Source organism: Salmo salar, chromosome ssa19 (assembly GCF_905237065.1).
Source record: "Salmo salar chromosome ssa19, Ssal_v3.1, whole genome shotgun sequence".
Taxonomy (NCBI): Eukaryota; Metazoa; Chordata; class Actinopteri; order Salmoniformes; family Salmonidae; genus Salmo; species Salmo salar.
Window position 1 is genome coordinate 9,830,996 of NC_059460.1, and position 16,127 is coordinate 9,847,122.

Consider the following 16,127-nt stretch of genomic DNA (forward strand, 5'->3'; position numbering starts at 1 on the left):
GTGCTCTTCACTAACGAGTCGCGATTTTGTCTCACCAGCGGTGATGGTCGGATTCGCATTTATCGTCGAAGGAATGAGCGTTACACCGAGGCCTGTACTCTGGAGCGGGTTCGATTTGGAGGTGGAGGGTCTGTCATGGTCTGGGGCGGTGTGTCACAGCATCATCGGACTGAGCTTGTTGTCATTGCAGGAAATCTCAATGCTGTGCGTTACAGGGAAGACATCCTCCTCCCTCATGTGGTACCCTTCCTGAAGGCTCACCTTGACATGACCCTCCAGCATGACAATGCCACCAGCCATACTGCTCTTTCTGTGCGTGATTTCCTGCAAGACAGGAATGTCAGTGTTCTGCCATGGCCAGCGAAGAGCCCGGATCTCAATCCCATTGAGCACATCTGGGACCTGTTGGATCGGAGGGTGAGGGCTAGGGCCATTCCCCCCAGAAATGTCCGGGAACTTGCAGTTGCCTTCGTGGAAGAGTAAGGTAACATCTCACAGCAAGAACTGGCAAATCTGGTGCAGTCCATGAGGAGGAGATGCACTGCAGTACTCAATGCAGCTGGTGGCCACACCAGATACTGACTGTTACTTTTGATTTATGTTAGTCACATGTCTGTGGACCTTGTTCAGTTTATGTCTCAGTTGTTGAATCTTGTTACGTTCATACAAATATTTACACATGTTATGTTTGCTGAAAATAAATGCAGTTGACAGTGCAAGGACATTTCTTTTTTTGCTGAGTTCATGAACTGTAACTCAGTAAAATCTTTGAAATTGTTGCGTTTATATTTCTGTTCAGTATAATAACCAAAGTATGAGGAGAGTGGGATCACATGGAATGCTTAACAGAGGATTCCCTGGTAACCTGAGCACTTATGGTAATTGGTTGCATGCTTAATTGATTGGTTGTCCAGTTCTTTGATTGGTTTGTGGTTGTTGGGTTGGTCGGTAGGCTGCTGTGATAGGTTGGCTGATGTGGTTCATTGATGATTCGTTGCATTGGCTTGCCCTTAGTCACAGATTTAGGATCAGTTTCGCCTCCTCAAATCCTTACTTAACCATTGGAGGGGGGTAAACACAAAACTGACCGTAGAGCTGTGTCTGGGAAGATTGCTGGCGCCTTGTGGGGCCAACTGTTGCAGAGTTAGCGGAGGGAAGGTAAGCTTGGCGGTAGCCTCACTTGCGGGGCTGGTGGATTTGCTGGGTGAGGTGCTGGTTCTGGGGCATCTTGGTGACAGACGGCTGGGGCTTCTGGTGCGCTACCTGGGCTGCCGCCGGGGTGAAGTCCTTATCACCCTGAGAACACAACCACACACATCCACTTAGTACAGGTGTGTTACAGTACACACATACATACCTACATATTTTCCTCAAGCTGATCAGCCCTCAGACTATAGGCCTTTTAGTCAGAGCCCTATAGCTTCAATACATACCACTGGCCTTAGTGCTCCTCCAAGCATCCAGCAGCACCAGTGTGTGGTGTATCACTTGTATGTTTACGTACTTTCTTTCCTGGTGTGCAGAATCGTTTGACCCCAGTCTGTTCTAAATATTCTGGCTCTCTGATTAATTACCACAGGGATGCTGTGTGTGTGTGTGTGTGTGTGTATACAAATGGTTTCTTTATTTTTACTATTTTCTACATTGTAGAATAATAATGAAGACAAAACTATGAAATCATGTAGTAACCAAAAAAGTGTTATAAAAATATATTTAATATTTGAGATTCTTCAAATAGCCACCCTTTGCCTTGACAGCTTAGCACGCTCTTGGCATTCTCTCAAACAGCTTCATGTTAACTGGAATGCATTTCAATTAACAGGTGTGCCTTGTTAAAAGTTAATTGGTGGAATTTCTTTCCTTCTTAATGCGTTTGAGTCAATCAGTAGTGTTGTGACAAGGTGGGGGGGGTATACAGAAGATAGCCCTATTTGGTAAAAGACCAAGTCCATATTATGGCAAGAACAGCTCAAATAAGCAAAGAGAAATGACAGTCCATCATTACTTCAAGACATGAAGGTCAATACGGAACATTGACAACTTTGAAAGTTTCTTCAACTGCAGTCGCAAAAACCATCAAGCACTATGATGAACTTGGCTCTCATGAGGACCGCCACAGGAATGGAAGACCCAGAGTTACCTCTGCTGCAGAGGATAAGTTCATTAGAGTTACCAGCCTCAGAAATTGCAGCCCAAATAAATGTTTCACAGAATTCAAATAACAGACACATCTCAACATCAACTGTTCAGAAGACTGAATCAGGCCAATCATTGTCAAATTTCTGCAAAGAAACTACTACTAATGGACACCAATAAGAACAAGAGACTTGCTTGGGCAAAGAAACACAAGCAATAGACATTTGACCGGTGGGAAATTTGTCCTTTGGTCTGGAGTCGATACGCCATCCCATCTGGTTAGGGCTTAGTGGGACTATCATTTGTTTTCGACAGAACAATGACCCAACATACCGCCAGGCTATGTAAGGGCTATTTTACCAAGGAGAGTGATGGAGTGCTGCATCAGATGACCTGGCCTCCACAATCCCCCGACCTCAACCAAATTGAGATGGTTTGGGATGAGTCAAACCGCAGAGCGAAGGAAAAGCAGCCAACAAGTGCTCAACATAACTGGGAACTCTTTCAAGACTGTTGGAAAAGCATTCCGGGTGAAGATGGTTGAGAGAATGCCAAGAGTGTGCAAAGCTGTCATCAAGGCAAAGGGTGGCTTATTGAAGACTCTCAAATATACAGTTGAAGTCAGAAGTTTACATACACTTAGGTTGGAGTCATTAAAACTAGTTTTTCAACCACTCCACAAATTTCTTTTTAACAAACTATAGTTTTGGCAAGTCGGTTAGGACATCTACTTTGTGCATGACACAAGTAATTTTTCCAACAATTGTTTACAGACAGATTATTTCACTGTATCACAATTCCAGTGGGTCAGACTACAGTTTGCAACTGCACATGGGGACAAAGATTGTAGTTTTTGGAGAAATGTCCTCTGGTCTGATGAAACAAAAATAGAACTGTTTGGCCATAATGACAATCGTTATGTTTGGAGGAAAAAGGGAGAGGCTTGCAAGCCGAAGAACACCATCCCAACCGTGAAGCACGGGGGTGGCAGCATCATGTCGTGGGGGTGCTTTGCTGCAGGAGGGACTGGTGCACTTCACAAATAGATGGCATCATGAGGCAGGGAAATTATGTGGATACATTGAAGCAACATCAAGACATCAGTCAGGAAGTTAAAGCTTGGTCGCAAATGAGTCTTCCAAATGGACAATGACCCCAAGCATACTTCCAAAGTTCTGGCAAAATGGCTTAAGGACAACAAAGTCAAGGTATTGGAGTGGCCATCACAAAGCCCTGACCTCAATCCTATAGAACATTTGTGGGCAGAACTGAAAAAGCGTGTGTGAGCAAGGAGGCCTACAAACCTGACTCAGTTACACCAGCTCTGTCAGGAGAAATGGGCCAAAATTCACCCAAATTATTGTGGGAAGCTTGTGGAAGGCTACCCAAAACGTTTGACCCAAGTTAAACAATTTAAAAGGCAATGCTACCAAATACTAATTGAGTGTATTCCCACTGGGAATGTGATGAAAGAAATGATTTATTTCAGCTCTCTCTCTACTATTATTCTGACATTTCACATTCTTAAAATAAAGTGGTGATCCTAACTGACCTAAAAGACAGGGTTAAATGTCAGAAATTGTGAAAAACTGAGTTTAAATGTATTTGGCTAAGGTGTATGTAAACTTCCGACTTCAAATGTATGTTGATTTGTTTAACACCTTTTTTGTTACTACATGATTCCATATGTGTTATTTCATAGTTTTGATGTCTTCACTATTATTCTACAATGTAGGAAATAGTAAAAATAAAAGAAAAACCATTGAATGAGTAGTTGTTCTAAAACTTGACCGGTAGTGTACTTCTTTTTTAAACATTTATTTCAAGAAATGATTAAATAGTTTGATAACTCTGTTTGTATACTTTAAAATTATAATCAAACTGAACCTTTTCCAGTGATGAAGACATGGATGTCTCATGTTAGGGTGGGGTATGCAAAACGTGTTAACTTTGAGCTTTCTGACTACTTCTTCCATGGGCAGACGTATGGAAAGTGGTTCAAATCAAAAGGGATTGCTGTAAAAAAGTGATCGAATTCAAATGGATTTACCCAGGAGTGTCTATCTAAACCCTCGATCTGAAGTTCCAAGAACCCAGCCCACAAATACACATCCCCCCCCTTCAATACCACAATGCCACATCCCATGAAAATCAAGCGCATTTACTTTTTACACTCCACTGCATTGCTTCACATTGTAGGCATTCTTAGGCATGTAGTGCTATAGTTAAGACTAAAAAACTTGATTGGCAGTCTTCTCTCTCAGATAGGGCGGCGCACAATTGGCCCAGTGTCGTCCGGGGTTAGGGTTTGGAAGTAGGCCGTCATTGTAAATAAGAATTTGTTCATTACTGACTTGCCTGGTTTAAATAAAGGTTCAATAAAAAGAGAAGACATGGCCATAATAAGGGATAGTACACAAGTCCATTAATACCATAGGGTGAGTGTCAGATTCAACCTACAGAGGATGAAAGTATAGCTCATATAAAAGTAAACTGCCCCTAGCTCTTCATAATCTCCCGCTCACTCTCTTTTCCCGCTCTTCCCCAGGAGAATTGTGTAGCGTTCCAGAAGAGTACTGTAGTGTGTAACAGCGGTGTAGTCATAATATCGGAGTCTGATAGATAAGAGAGTTGTGCTGGCTGTGAATGTCTCACCAGCTTCAAGTCTCTAGGAAATGCTAACACAGCAGTATAGAGAATACACACACCACACACTTTTATATATCATGTCTGTCTGTCTGTCTGTGCATGCATGCGATCTAATGTTGTGCAGTGTATATTTGTGAATGTTTTAGTTTAAGACCATAATTCCTATAGATCTGAAAGACCTACGATCCAGGGAGCCGGGGTGTGGCAGACATCATTATCCAGCTTAGGAGGCCTGAATCTGGGCATGACACCACTCAGACCCCTTTATACAGTCCACTGGAGCTGGTACAATAAAACTCCTGTATCAGTTCTCTAGGTCACTAGCATACAGCCTAATCTCTATAAGGAAATCTATGTTGTGTATTTTCCTGGAAATTAGTCAATGATGTTTTGGTTTGTATGTAAACAGAAATAAATAAATGCATGGATGGATTGATATTATGGTGCAGTAGGGAGACCAGATGGAAGGTTACATCATCTATATAAACTTATTGACATACGGACGGGAATGCAAGCGCAAGCACTCACACACAGTGGAATAAAGTCAAAGTAGGATGGAAATGTATGAGGTAGATATATATATATATATAAAAAAATAAGAGAGAGAAAGGGATGGGGGTGTGTATCAGTGTGAGGGAGAGAGAAAGGAAGGGATGGGGTGTGTATCAGTGTGAGGGAGAAAGAAAGGAAGGGATGGGGTGTGTATCAGTGTGAGGGAGAGAGAAAGGAAGGGATGGGGGTGTGTATCAGTGTGAGGGAGAGAGAAAGGAAGGGATGGGGTGTGTATCAGTGTGAGGGAGAAAGAAAGGAAGGGATGGGGTGTGTATCAGTGTGAGGGAGAGAGAAAGGAAGGGATGGGGTGTGTATCAGTGTGAGGGAGAAAGAAAGGAAGGGATGGGGTGTGTATCAGTGTGAGGGAGAGAGAAAGGAAGGGATGGGGTGTGTATCAGTGTGAGGGAGAGAGAAAGGAAGGGATGGGGTGTGTATCTGTGTGAGGGAGAGAGATTGAGAATGTGTATGCTATAGAGAAATGTATTTGTTTGTTTGAGAGAGATGGAATGAGAGGTGGAGAGAGATGTACAGTGTGTACAGAGAGACATCTCTTCTCTCTCCGTAGGAAGGCAATATAACTGAGTGGAATTTAGTTTAGTTTACCAAACCTCAACAAATATAGATCCGAGGCAGTAAGGCTAGCCTTAATCAGGGAGATGTAGCACCCCTCACTAAGGTCATCTCAGTGGGAGAATCTAATCTCTGCAGCTACCCCCTGGTTCGTCAGGCTATATTTAATGCTGTCGCAGCCTGCAGGTATGGCAGCACAGACAAATAGAGAATAAAAAGGCAAGCCTAGATGTACAGATAGCGAGCTAAGTACAGACCCCAGAGGGGTGAGCTTAGATGGGGGTAAGCATGGTGTGTGAGTGGAAAGGGTGGGGGTAAATGGCAATATCCTAGGGGTCGGGGTAGGCTAAGCGGTAGGTTAAGCTTAGTGTGTGGTGTGTGCGTTGGTGAAGAATCCAGTCCGAGGTGATATCTGGTATCTCTCCCCAACAATCTGTGTTCAGTGCTAACACGATGCTAGGAGCCGTCTTGCCCTATCTGACCCTGTCAAGGACATCTGGGTGGGTCATACACACACACACACACACACACACAGGTCTTACCTTTGTAACCACTCCTGACACGACCACAGTGGGCTTTGGTGGGCTAGAGACAGAAAGAGGGGTTAAACACAGACTCCTACCTCAATGTCAATTCTTTGACGAGACATGATCACATTTTGTTGAGATGAAATGCCTAATGAATGTATGCCAGTGTCGATGTCAGAAACGCTGACCATCAACTCTGGAGTTTCTCTTTCAGGGGGTTATAAAAGACAGGAACAGAAAGTGCTTCTGTTTGATCCAATTGAACAAACATACACAGAGACGGCAAGAGAAAGAGACCGCCGTGAGCTCATTCACAGTACTGTGATGCTGTGGACCTGCCTGCCACCCTGCTAAATGAGTACCATTAATACTGGACTGGTTCTACACTGCAACTCACACAGCAGGGGAGAGGGAGGAAAGAAGGACGGGGGGGTTGATGAGGGGAGGGGAGAGAGAGAGAGATCCCGAGATGGAAATGGACCTTGACATGAGAAACGAGTCCTGTTTGGTGTAACAGCAGAACCATTACCGGAGGTGAAAAGCTGTCCTCAGCGTCTACCTCTGGAGGTTTGGGCAGGGCAGCAGAGAGACTTAACGTAGCAGACACAATTAAGGTAGCCTACATATTGTCGCTAGCGTCCTTGGTACAACCCCAGCGGCCTTGTCAAGACGTTAATGACTGACAGACACAGGCCCACTTCGCTGCAGTATACCTGTATTGGAGTACTTCACTTAAAGTAGCCTAAACATTATCTTCAAGTAATGTCAACATGTTATTACAATCTAACTACACTTGTATGAGAGCAATTTAATCAAATTGACAAAACAAGTTAGTCTGAGATTAGAGGATTGAGGCGCAGTCAGTCAGTCATCTGGAGCACTAGCGGTTCTGAGGGGGGGGTCAGTGCCCCTGTGACAACAATTTTGGACCCCCTTGTGGCCCCCCTAAATGTGGAGTATGAAATAATTTTTACTATCATTCTTTTTTTTACATCCGTTATTAGACAGTGGCAACGATGATGATTATGAACATGGTCTTTTGCCTGCTAATGCCTGCAATGTAGTGAAGAAAACGCTATGACAACAACGTCTAATGTAACTGGCCCCTGTAACAGTACAACTGGCCCCAGCTTGGCCCCCCCCGCTGAAATGGTCTAGAAGCGCCACTGATCTGGAGTGCAGCTACACCAGATAGACAAGATGAGGGGAAAGAGAGAGAAACAAAAAGAGAGGGAGAGAGAGAGAGAGAGAGAAAGAAAGAGAGGGGATAAAGAGAAAGATAACATTTTATTTATCATATACACGTGTTTAGCAGATGTTATTGCGGGTGTAGCGAAATGCTAGAGGGAGAGAGAGGGATAGAGAGAGAAATAGAGTGGGGGAGAGCAAGAGAATAAAAAGATCTTTAGAGTTAGGGTTGGTTCCGCCCCTCAGGCTGTGTACAGGAAGTGCTTATGGCGATGCTCTGTTGCCTTCACTGTAAACTTCTCTCCCTTTCCTCCCATCTCTCCATCTAGGTATAAATTGTATGTGACAGACGTTCCCATGGTGACCTCGCTCCACTGGCTGCTACACAGCATCCACCTGCTCTCAACAGAGTGGACACAGGCATGCACGCAGGACACACACAACCTTGGTCTTTAATGAGCGACTGAAGGAAAGCCAGAGCCAGGGTAAGAGCCAAGCTGACCGCATCAGAGAGGATTTCTACAGCATTTCACACGGGCACTTTCACTGCCGCCTCTGATCTTTCCAGAGGACCCGGGGCAGGAGCTGTTATGGCAACCTCCCTCTTTAGGCTGGGGCATAGGGTAAGCCAAAACTTTAAACCTCTTTCGCTCTCTTTACTTTCCCTTCGTCCATGCCACAATTCCTGCTCGCTCCCAAGGACCGGCCAAAGAGAGGAGCGAGAGTCACAGCTGAGTTTGAGAGTTTTGTATAAACGTCCAACGTGTTGCTCAACAGGTTTTGGAGAGTACACTCAGCAGTAAACGCAACACACACATTGTGGTGTAAATATTTATACCGGATAAACAGACATTGCTCAACAGTCGAGACCCAGAGCATAACTTAGTGGGTGAGCATAATGCACCACGCATTTATCCACCAAATTACAGCCTCAAACATATACAACAGATGAATGTAGCCTCAAAAACATGTAAAAAATAAAAAAACACTACAAAAAATTTTTGGCCATAATGACAAGTTCAAATAAAAACAAGGTGGACCTCAGGTTGACAATGTGAAGGGATGAAAATAAACAGATAATAAAGCATCAGAACTGGTCGTTTCCTCTTCTAGCACAGATACCGGCCATCATAGGTTATTCGGTGAGTTCAAGTTTGTGGAATGTTCTTACCAGTTCTACAAATGTAACACATTATTCGGTACAAGGACTATGTATGTATGTATGCATGTATGTATGTATGTATGTGAACAGTTGAAGTTGGAAGTTTACATACACTTAGGTTGGAGTCAATAAAACTTGTTTTTCAATCACTCCACAAATTTCTTGTTAACAAACTATAGTTTTGGCAAGTCGGTTAGGACATCTACTTTGTGCATGACACAAGTAATATTTCCAACAATTGTTTACAGACAGATTATTTCACTGTATCACAATTCCAGTGGGTCAGAAGATTACAAACACTAAGTTGACTGTGCCTTTAAACAGCTTGGGAAAATTCCTGAAAATGAGGTCATGGCTATAGAAGCTTCTGATAGGCTAACTGACATCATTTGAGTCAATTGGAGGTGTACCTTTGGATATATTTCAAGGCCTACCTTCAAACTCAGTGCCTCTTTGCTTGACATCATGGGAAAATCAAAAGAAATCAGCCAAAACAACAGAAATAAAATTGTAGACTTCCACAAGTCTGGTTCATCCTTGGGAGCATTTCCCAAACGCCTGAAGGTACCAGGTTCATCTGTACAAACAATAATACGCAAGTATAAACACCATGGGACCACGCAGCCGTCATACCACTTAGGAAGGAGACGCATTCTGTCTCCTAGAGATGAACGTACTGTGGTGCGAAAAGTGCAAATCAATCCCAGAACAACAGCAAAGGACCTTGTGAAGATGCTGGAGGAAACAGGTACAAAAGTATCTATATCCACAGTAAAACGAGTCCTATATCAACACAACCTGAAAGGCCACTCAGCAAGGAAGAAGCCACTGCCCCAAGTTTGCAACTGTACATGGGGACAAAGACAGTATTTTTTGGAGAAATGTCCTCTGGTCTGATGAAACAAAACTGTTTGGCCATAATGACCATCGTTATGTTTGGAGGAAAAAGGGGGAGGCTTGCAAGTCGAAGAACACCATCCCAACCGTGAAGCACGGGGTGACAGCATCGTGTTGTGGGGGTGCTTTGCTGCAGGAGGGACTGGTGCACTTCACAAAATAGATGGCATCATGAGGCAGGGAAATTATGTGGATATATTGAAGCAAAATCAAGACATCAGTCAGGAAGTTAGAGCTTGGTCGCAAATGGGTCTTCCAAATGGACAATGACCCCAAGCATACTTCCAAAGTTCTGGCAAAATGGCTTAAGGCCAACAAAGTCAAGGTATTGGAGTGGCCATCACAAAGCCCTGACCTCATCCTATAGAAAATTTGTGGGCAGAACTGAAAAAGCGTGTGCGAGCAAGGAGGCCTACAAACCTGACTCATTTACACCAGCTCTGTGAAGAGGAATGGGCCAAAATTCACCCAACTTATTGTGGGAAGCTTATGGAAGGCTACCCAAAACGTTTGACCCAAGTTAAACAATTTAAAGGCAATGCTACCAAATACAAATTGAGTGTATGTAAACTTCTGACCCACTGGGAATGTGATGAAAGAAATAAAAGCTGAAATAAAATCACTCTACTATTATTCTGACATTTCACATTCTTAAAATAAAGTGGTGATCCTAATTGACCTAAAACTGGGAATTTTCACTGGGATTAAATGTCAGGAATTGTGAAAAACTGAGTTTAAATGTATTTGGCTAAAGGTGTATGTAAACTTCTGACTTCAACTGTATGAGCGTGCATAACTATTCACCCCCCCCAAAGCCAATACTTTGTCGAGCCACCTTTTGCAGCAATTACAGCTGCAAGTCTTTTGGGGTATGTTTCTATGAGCTTGGCACATCTAGCCACTGAGGTTTTTGCCCATTCTTCAAGGCAAAACCGCTCCTTCAAGTTGGATGGGTTCCGCTGGTGTACAGCAATCATTAAGTCATACCACAGATTGTCAATTGGATTGAGGTCTGGGCTTTGACAAGGTCATTCCAAGACATTTAAATGTATCCCCTTAAACCACTCAAGTGTTGCTTTAGCAGTATTCTTAGGGCAATTGTCCTGCTGGAAGGTGAACATCGGTCCCAGTATCAAAACTCTGGAAGACAAACAGGTTTCCCTCAACAATTTCCCTGTACTTAGCGCAATCCATCATTTCTTCAACTCTGACCAGTTTCTCAGCTGCCGATGAAAAACATCACCACAGCATGCTGCTGCCACCACCATGCTTCACTGTGAGGACGGTTTTCACGGGGTGATGAGAGGTGTTGGGTTTTTGCCAGACATAGCATTTTCCTTGATGGCCAAAAATATCAATTTTAGTCTCATCTGACCAGATTACCTTCTTCCATATGTTTGGGGAATCTCCCACATGCCTTTTGGCGAACACCAAACGTGTTTGCTTATTTTTTCTTTAAGCAATGGATTTTTTCTGGCCACTCTTCTGTAAAGCCCAGCTCTGTAGAGTGTACGGCTTAAAGTGGTCCTAAGCTGTGGAGCTTTGCAGCTCCTTCAGGGTTATCGTTGGTCTCTTTGTTGCCTCCATTATTAATGCCCTCCTTGCCTGGTCCGTGAGTTTTGGTGGGCGGCCCTCTCTTGGCAGGTTTGTTGTAGTGCCATATTCTTGCCATTTTTTAATAACGGATTTAATGGTGCTCTGTGGGATGTTCAAAGTCTCAGATATTTTTTAGAACCCAACCCTGATCTGTACTTCTCCACAACGTTGTCCCTAACCTGTTTGGAGAGCTCCTTGGTCTTCATGGTGCCCCTTGCTTAGTGGTGTTGCAGACTCTGGGGCCTTTCAGAACAGGTGTGTGTGTGTGTGTGTGTGTGTGTGTGTGTGTGTGTGTGTGTGTGTATATATATATATACACTGAGATCATGTGACACTTAGATTGCACACAGGTGGACTTTATTTAACAAATGATGTGACTTCTGAAGGTAATTGCTTGCACCAGGTCTTATTTAGGGGCTTCATAGCAAAAGGGGTGAATACATATGCACACTCCACTTTTCAGTTTCTTTTACTTTTTGAAAAAAATAATTAATTTCACTTCAACTTGGACTATTTTTTGTGTGTGTGTGTGTGTGTTACCTAGGCTCCTCCACAAACTCCTCGTCGTCGTCGTCGTCCTTGTCAGGAGGCGGCTCAGGTGGAGCTGCTCCCTGGTGCTTCTGCACTATCCTCATCCCCCCTGCCTTCACTGTCACACACAATGAATTCACATCAACACACGTCTTTATCACTGTTATACATTAACAAACACCGACACACATTAGGCAGTGTTTCCCAAACTCGGTCCTGGGGACCCCAAAGGCTGCACATTTTGTTTTTGTTGCCCTAGCACAACACAGCTGATTCAAATAATCAACTCATCAAACTTTCATTATTTTCATCAGCTGTCTGGTGCTAGGGCAAAAAACGAAATATGCAGTTCCCCAGCACCGGGTTTGGGAAAGGCTACATTAGGGTAGTGTGGACAAAAGGCTGAGGCGCAACAAAGAATTCCCTTCGCCAAAGCCGTACAATTACCCACAGACAGTCAGATAATCAGATAACCTAAAAGGCTACAGGCCCACCTGCAGATTTGGTGCATGCGCACTTGGTCAAAAACAATACTTAGTGTATTCACATATAATCCTCTTTAAAATAACCGATCTCAGTCCTCATTAAAGTGAACTCTGGGGTAAAAAAACACTAAAGAACTCTGTTCTCTTCGCCTTCACATTGCCCTTGCCTTTGAATGAGGACTCAACTCTTCTGCCAGTTCACAACCAACTATTTTGTGGTTTGAGTCCTCATTGCATTCACATTGCTATGTTTAGAAAGGAACCAAGATCTTTTTCCAACATTCACTCAATGCAGTCTGGGTTTTTACAATGTGCAGGAAAAGTAATTCCATCTGATCAGAAAGCTATATGTCTACTTACATTTTGGAAGCAAAAAAATTGCATTTAGTTAAAAGATGACAATCATCGTAATCAGAAGATACCAATAATATTGACATGTTAATAGTAACAGAATAAATAGCAAAAGAATAACTGCAGATTAAATAATTCTGTAATTGAAAGTTGTAAAAGCTACAATTGATTTTGTACCCTGTTGTCTTCACACTATTCAAACCCCACAATCAATAAACATCTTATGAAGCTCTCTTAGCCTATAGATCACATACTGTAAACAAATAACCTGAACTAAAAACTCATATTTTGGCATTTATGTGCATCCTTGACAATTGCTAATCAATATCCCAAAACAGCACACGTTTTTTTGTTGTTGCAAATCCACACAATCTTCTCTGAATTGTGGCACCAATGTGAGGGGTTATGGCAGGGGAAAAGGTGTTGCAGTAGACTAGTGTGTGGTGCGGGAATAATGACAAACGGACCTGGGGAGCTTTGTGTTCACATTGCCCTAAAAAAAGGAAACCAGACTGAGGATTTGAAGTGAACCAAACTCAGACCCCCTCTCGGTCTCAGTTCGTTTCGCTTCCGGGACTCTTGAGGGGTCTGAGTTCCTTTGGAGTGTTCACATTGGACAAAGAAATAAGCGAACCCTACTATACTAACAAAAATAGTATGAAAACACCCTTAGAGTATTTTAAGACATGGCATATCCTGCTAATGAGATCATGTCTTTTCACCACCTGACAGTCGAGCAACATTAGTTAGTAGCTACTTGTAATCTTTAGTCAGTTATGGCTATGTGCCCTACTTTCTATGTCCACGTAGGCTACTCCTTAGGACTGTTATCAGATCCCCCACATAGACTTTAGCTACATAGCCTGGAAGCCAGTCTGTTTCTGCTCTCTTGCCAACTCCTTATGGAATTGTCATGTCAAACCTAGGCCACAATAGAAGATACAGGCCTAGGTTTGATGGCGCTCCGTCAATAAAACATTGGCAACATGTTCAACGTTAGATCTCAATGTACAGGCGTAGTGCGTTATTCGGTAAATCAGACTTAGCGACAGGCAACAAAACAAATATTTCGTAAGCTTTCAGATGTCGTTCAACAGCACATACATGTTAGTCTAGCAACTTGAGTGGAGTATCTAACTAACGTTGCCCAACACAATTATTGACATAGGCCTAATGCGTATGCAGTGATACAATGTCAGTTGAATCATGAAAACAAAAGCGATGTTTGTTCTGTAAAAAGCAACATAAGGTTTAATACCAGCCGGGAGGTGTCCTCCTTTGGTCTCGATTTTTTCCTTTGGAGGCGAAGACATCTGTAATCTAATTTATATATTTCGGAGGAGTGAAAAACGCTCGTTTAGATGTATTTCTCTGGGAAAAACAGCAGCAGTAGACTTCAGTCCAGTTCGTCAACGTGGCTTTTTTGTTTGGCAACGGTGCATGATGAGGACAGAGAAATATCGACAAATAGGAAAGTCACGTTCAGTCTGACGTGGTGTAGGGTCGGTACGGGACGGGGCTAGTGCCAGAATAAAGAATTTCCCATGGATAAATAAAATCAACGGTGGTCAAAGTAAAAGGATGTATGGTCCGGCATGGCGTCCCGGCAAAATAAATAGTAAGGGTACCAGCAAAAACATGAGCCTATCACAATAATTAAAGCAAAATGTCAAGAAGACTGTAGGCTAGTATACCACTTTTTATCATTAGCACATGTCAGGGGCATGAAAAGGGAGGTAATGTACTTGAAAACGGGTGGTATAGTCTTCGCTCCAAAATGCTATGTGGTTCGATGAGAACACAGATACTTTGCCAAGGCAGAGATTTTTATTTAACATTTATTTAACTAGGCAAGTCAGTTAAGAAAAATTATTAATTATTTACAATGATGGTCTACCCCGGCCTAACCCGGACGACGCTGCCCTATGGGACTCCCGATCACGGGTCTGTAGTGACACCTCTAGCGCTGCGATGCAGTGCCTTAGACGGCCGCGCAGTGGACACATCAATTCTGCCCTATTGACAATGTAGGTAGCCTAGTAAGTGATTGTTTGACAATTCAATTTAAGGGGCTTTATTGGCATGGGAAATATATGTTTAAATGAAAATCAGATGAAAACATCATGACTGGTTGCTTTTATGCCACAATAAAAGGTAAAACATTTTAACAGTTACATGACAAATCGTTATGACTAGGCCCACAGAGATGCTATTGAATTAATATGGATTATATAATTATATGTTTAGGCCCATAAAAATGTTTGATATATAGCAGGTATATAGGAGGTCCCGTACCAGGAAGAAATGAATTATACTTTCACCCCTGAAAATCAGGGAATCGCCTGGTCAGTGTGTGTGTGTGTGTGTGGGCATCTGTGCGTGTGTTCCGTGTGTGTCAGTGTTTGGTTCTGACAGTAGCGAAGACATCCTGTAACACCTATTCCCCCAGTCCAAAGGGTGTTGTTGTCCTATGAGAGGTGTTGATGTCCAATCAAAAGCCTATGAGGTCAGTGCTGTCCTTCTCTCCTTGTTTTGTAGAACAATGTTGTTGATGAATTCATAACATAAACAACATTTGTCCATACATGTGAACATAAGCACGCATTTAAAGTTAAACCGGGCTGCATTCAGTACATGTTTACATTCTGGAACGTACAATTGAACGGAAATGAAAGCTGTACTGAAAGACCAGTTGAAAATTCGGGGAGGGGTTGGGTTGGGTTGTGGCTTGGGGAACAATGTCAGCATGGTCACCGCCTTTTAAATACGTCATTCACTGTGTCAAGCCACACCTCGGAGACAACCACCAATCGGGAGCAAAGTAAACGTACCTCAAAGTCTATTCAATGAAGTTTTGGGGGAAGTGTTATTCAGTACAAGTCGTTCCGCAATGTAGCAAACATGCAAGCGAACTGAACGCACCTCATGTTCTTACGCACAAAATGAGTCAGGCATTTAAAATGGTTGATTTACTTGGATGTGACCAAACGCTACATTCTATCTCGTCCCATCAGATAACGTGGTACAAGTAGAACCAGTCGGCACTGATTACATGATCCTGGCACAACTTCTTCAACCTAACAAAGATATCATTTCTGTTTCACACACATCCGTGTGCTTTTATGGGAAAAATATAAATTAGGTCCTTCCAAGAAAGTTTATCGTACATTGTAATTTTTTTGAACGAAAAGCCTAGGAGTCATATAGGTTATCATTAGGTCCACCGTTAATTGTTTTTATTTAACCTTTATCTAACTATTAACTGTTTCTAGGTGGCACCCACTGCTAAAGCGGCCACTCGTAATTAAAAGTGCGTTTTATCCGTGGCTTTGAGCCCACTTCGCATCGAGCTTTGTTTCTCAGGAAAAAACTGTTCGAAGTCGGTCCTTCGATGCTCGATTAAAATGATTATAATTATGCACAAACTATAAAACATTGTAGGCCTACATGTATATACTGATGACAAAGAGTCTTCCTACATTG

The 16,127-nt window shown here is 42.9% G+C and overlaps 1 protein-coding gene across 1 annotated transcript; it reads right to left on the reverse strand.

The window, feature by feature from the left end:
- Positions 1-670: 670 nt before the first annotated feature.
- dap (death-associated protein) lies at positions 671-14,204 on the reverse strand. The gene is made up of 4 exons (XM_014157180.2): positions 13,903-14,204; positions 11,818-11,926; positions 6,450-6,492; positions 671-1,296 (listed from the first exon to the last, which is right to left on the reverse strand). Exons 1-4 carry the CDS (start codon positions 13,955-13,957, stop codon positions 1,177-1,179), a joined length of 327 nt encoding a protein of 108 aa, XP_014012655.1. The 5' UTR covers positions 13,958-14,204; the 3' UTR covers positions 671-1,176.
- Between the last annotated feature and the right edge of the window lie 1,923 nt (positions 14,205-16,127).

What these genes read in the sequence shown, in the direction of transcription:
- dap (XM_014157180.2), bottom strand. Translation starts at nt 13,957, where the DNA reads ATGTCTTCGCCTCCAAAGGAAAAAATCGAGACCAAAGGAGGACACCTC. An exon ending in AGGAGGACACCTCCCGGCTG is followed by an intron (nt 11,927 to 13,902) that starts GTATTAAACCTT and finishes TGTGTGTGACAG; the next exon opens with TGAAGGCAGGGGGGATGAGG. An exon ending in TGTCAGGAGTGGTTACAAAG is followed by an intron (nt 1,297 to 6,449) that starts GTAAGACCTGTG and finishes TTGTGTTCTCAG; the next exon opens with GGTGATAAGGACTTCACCCC.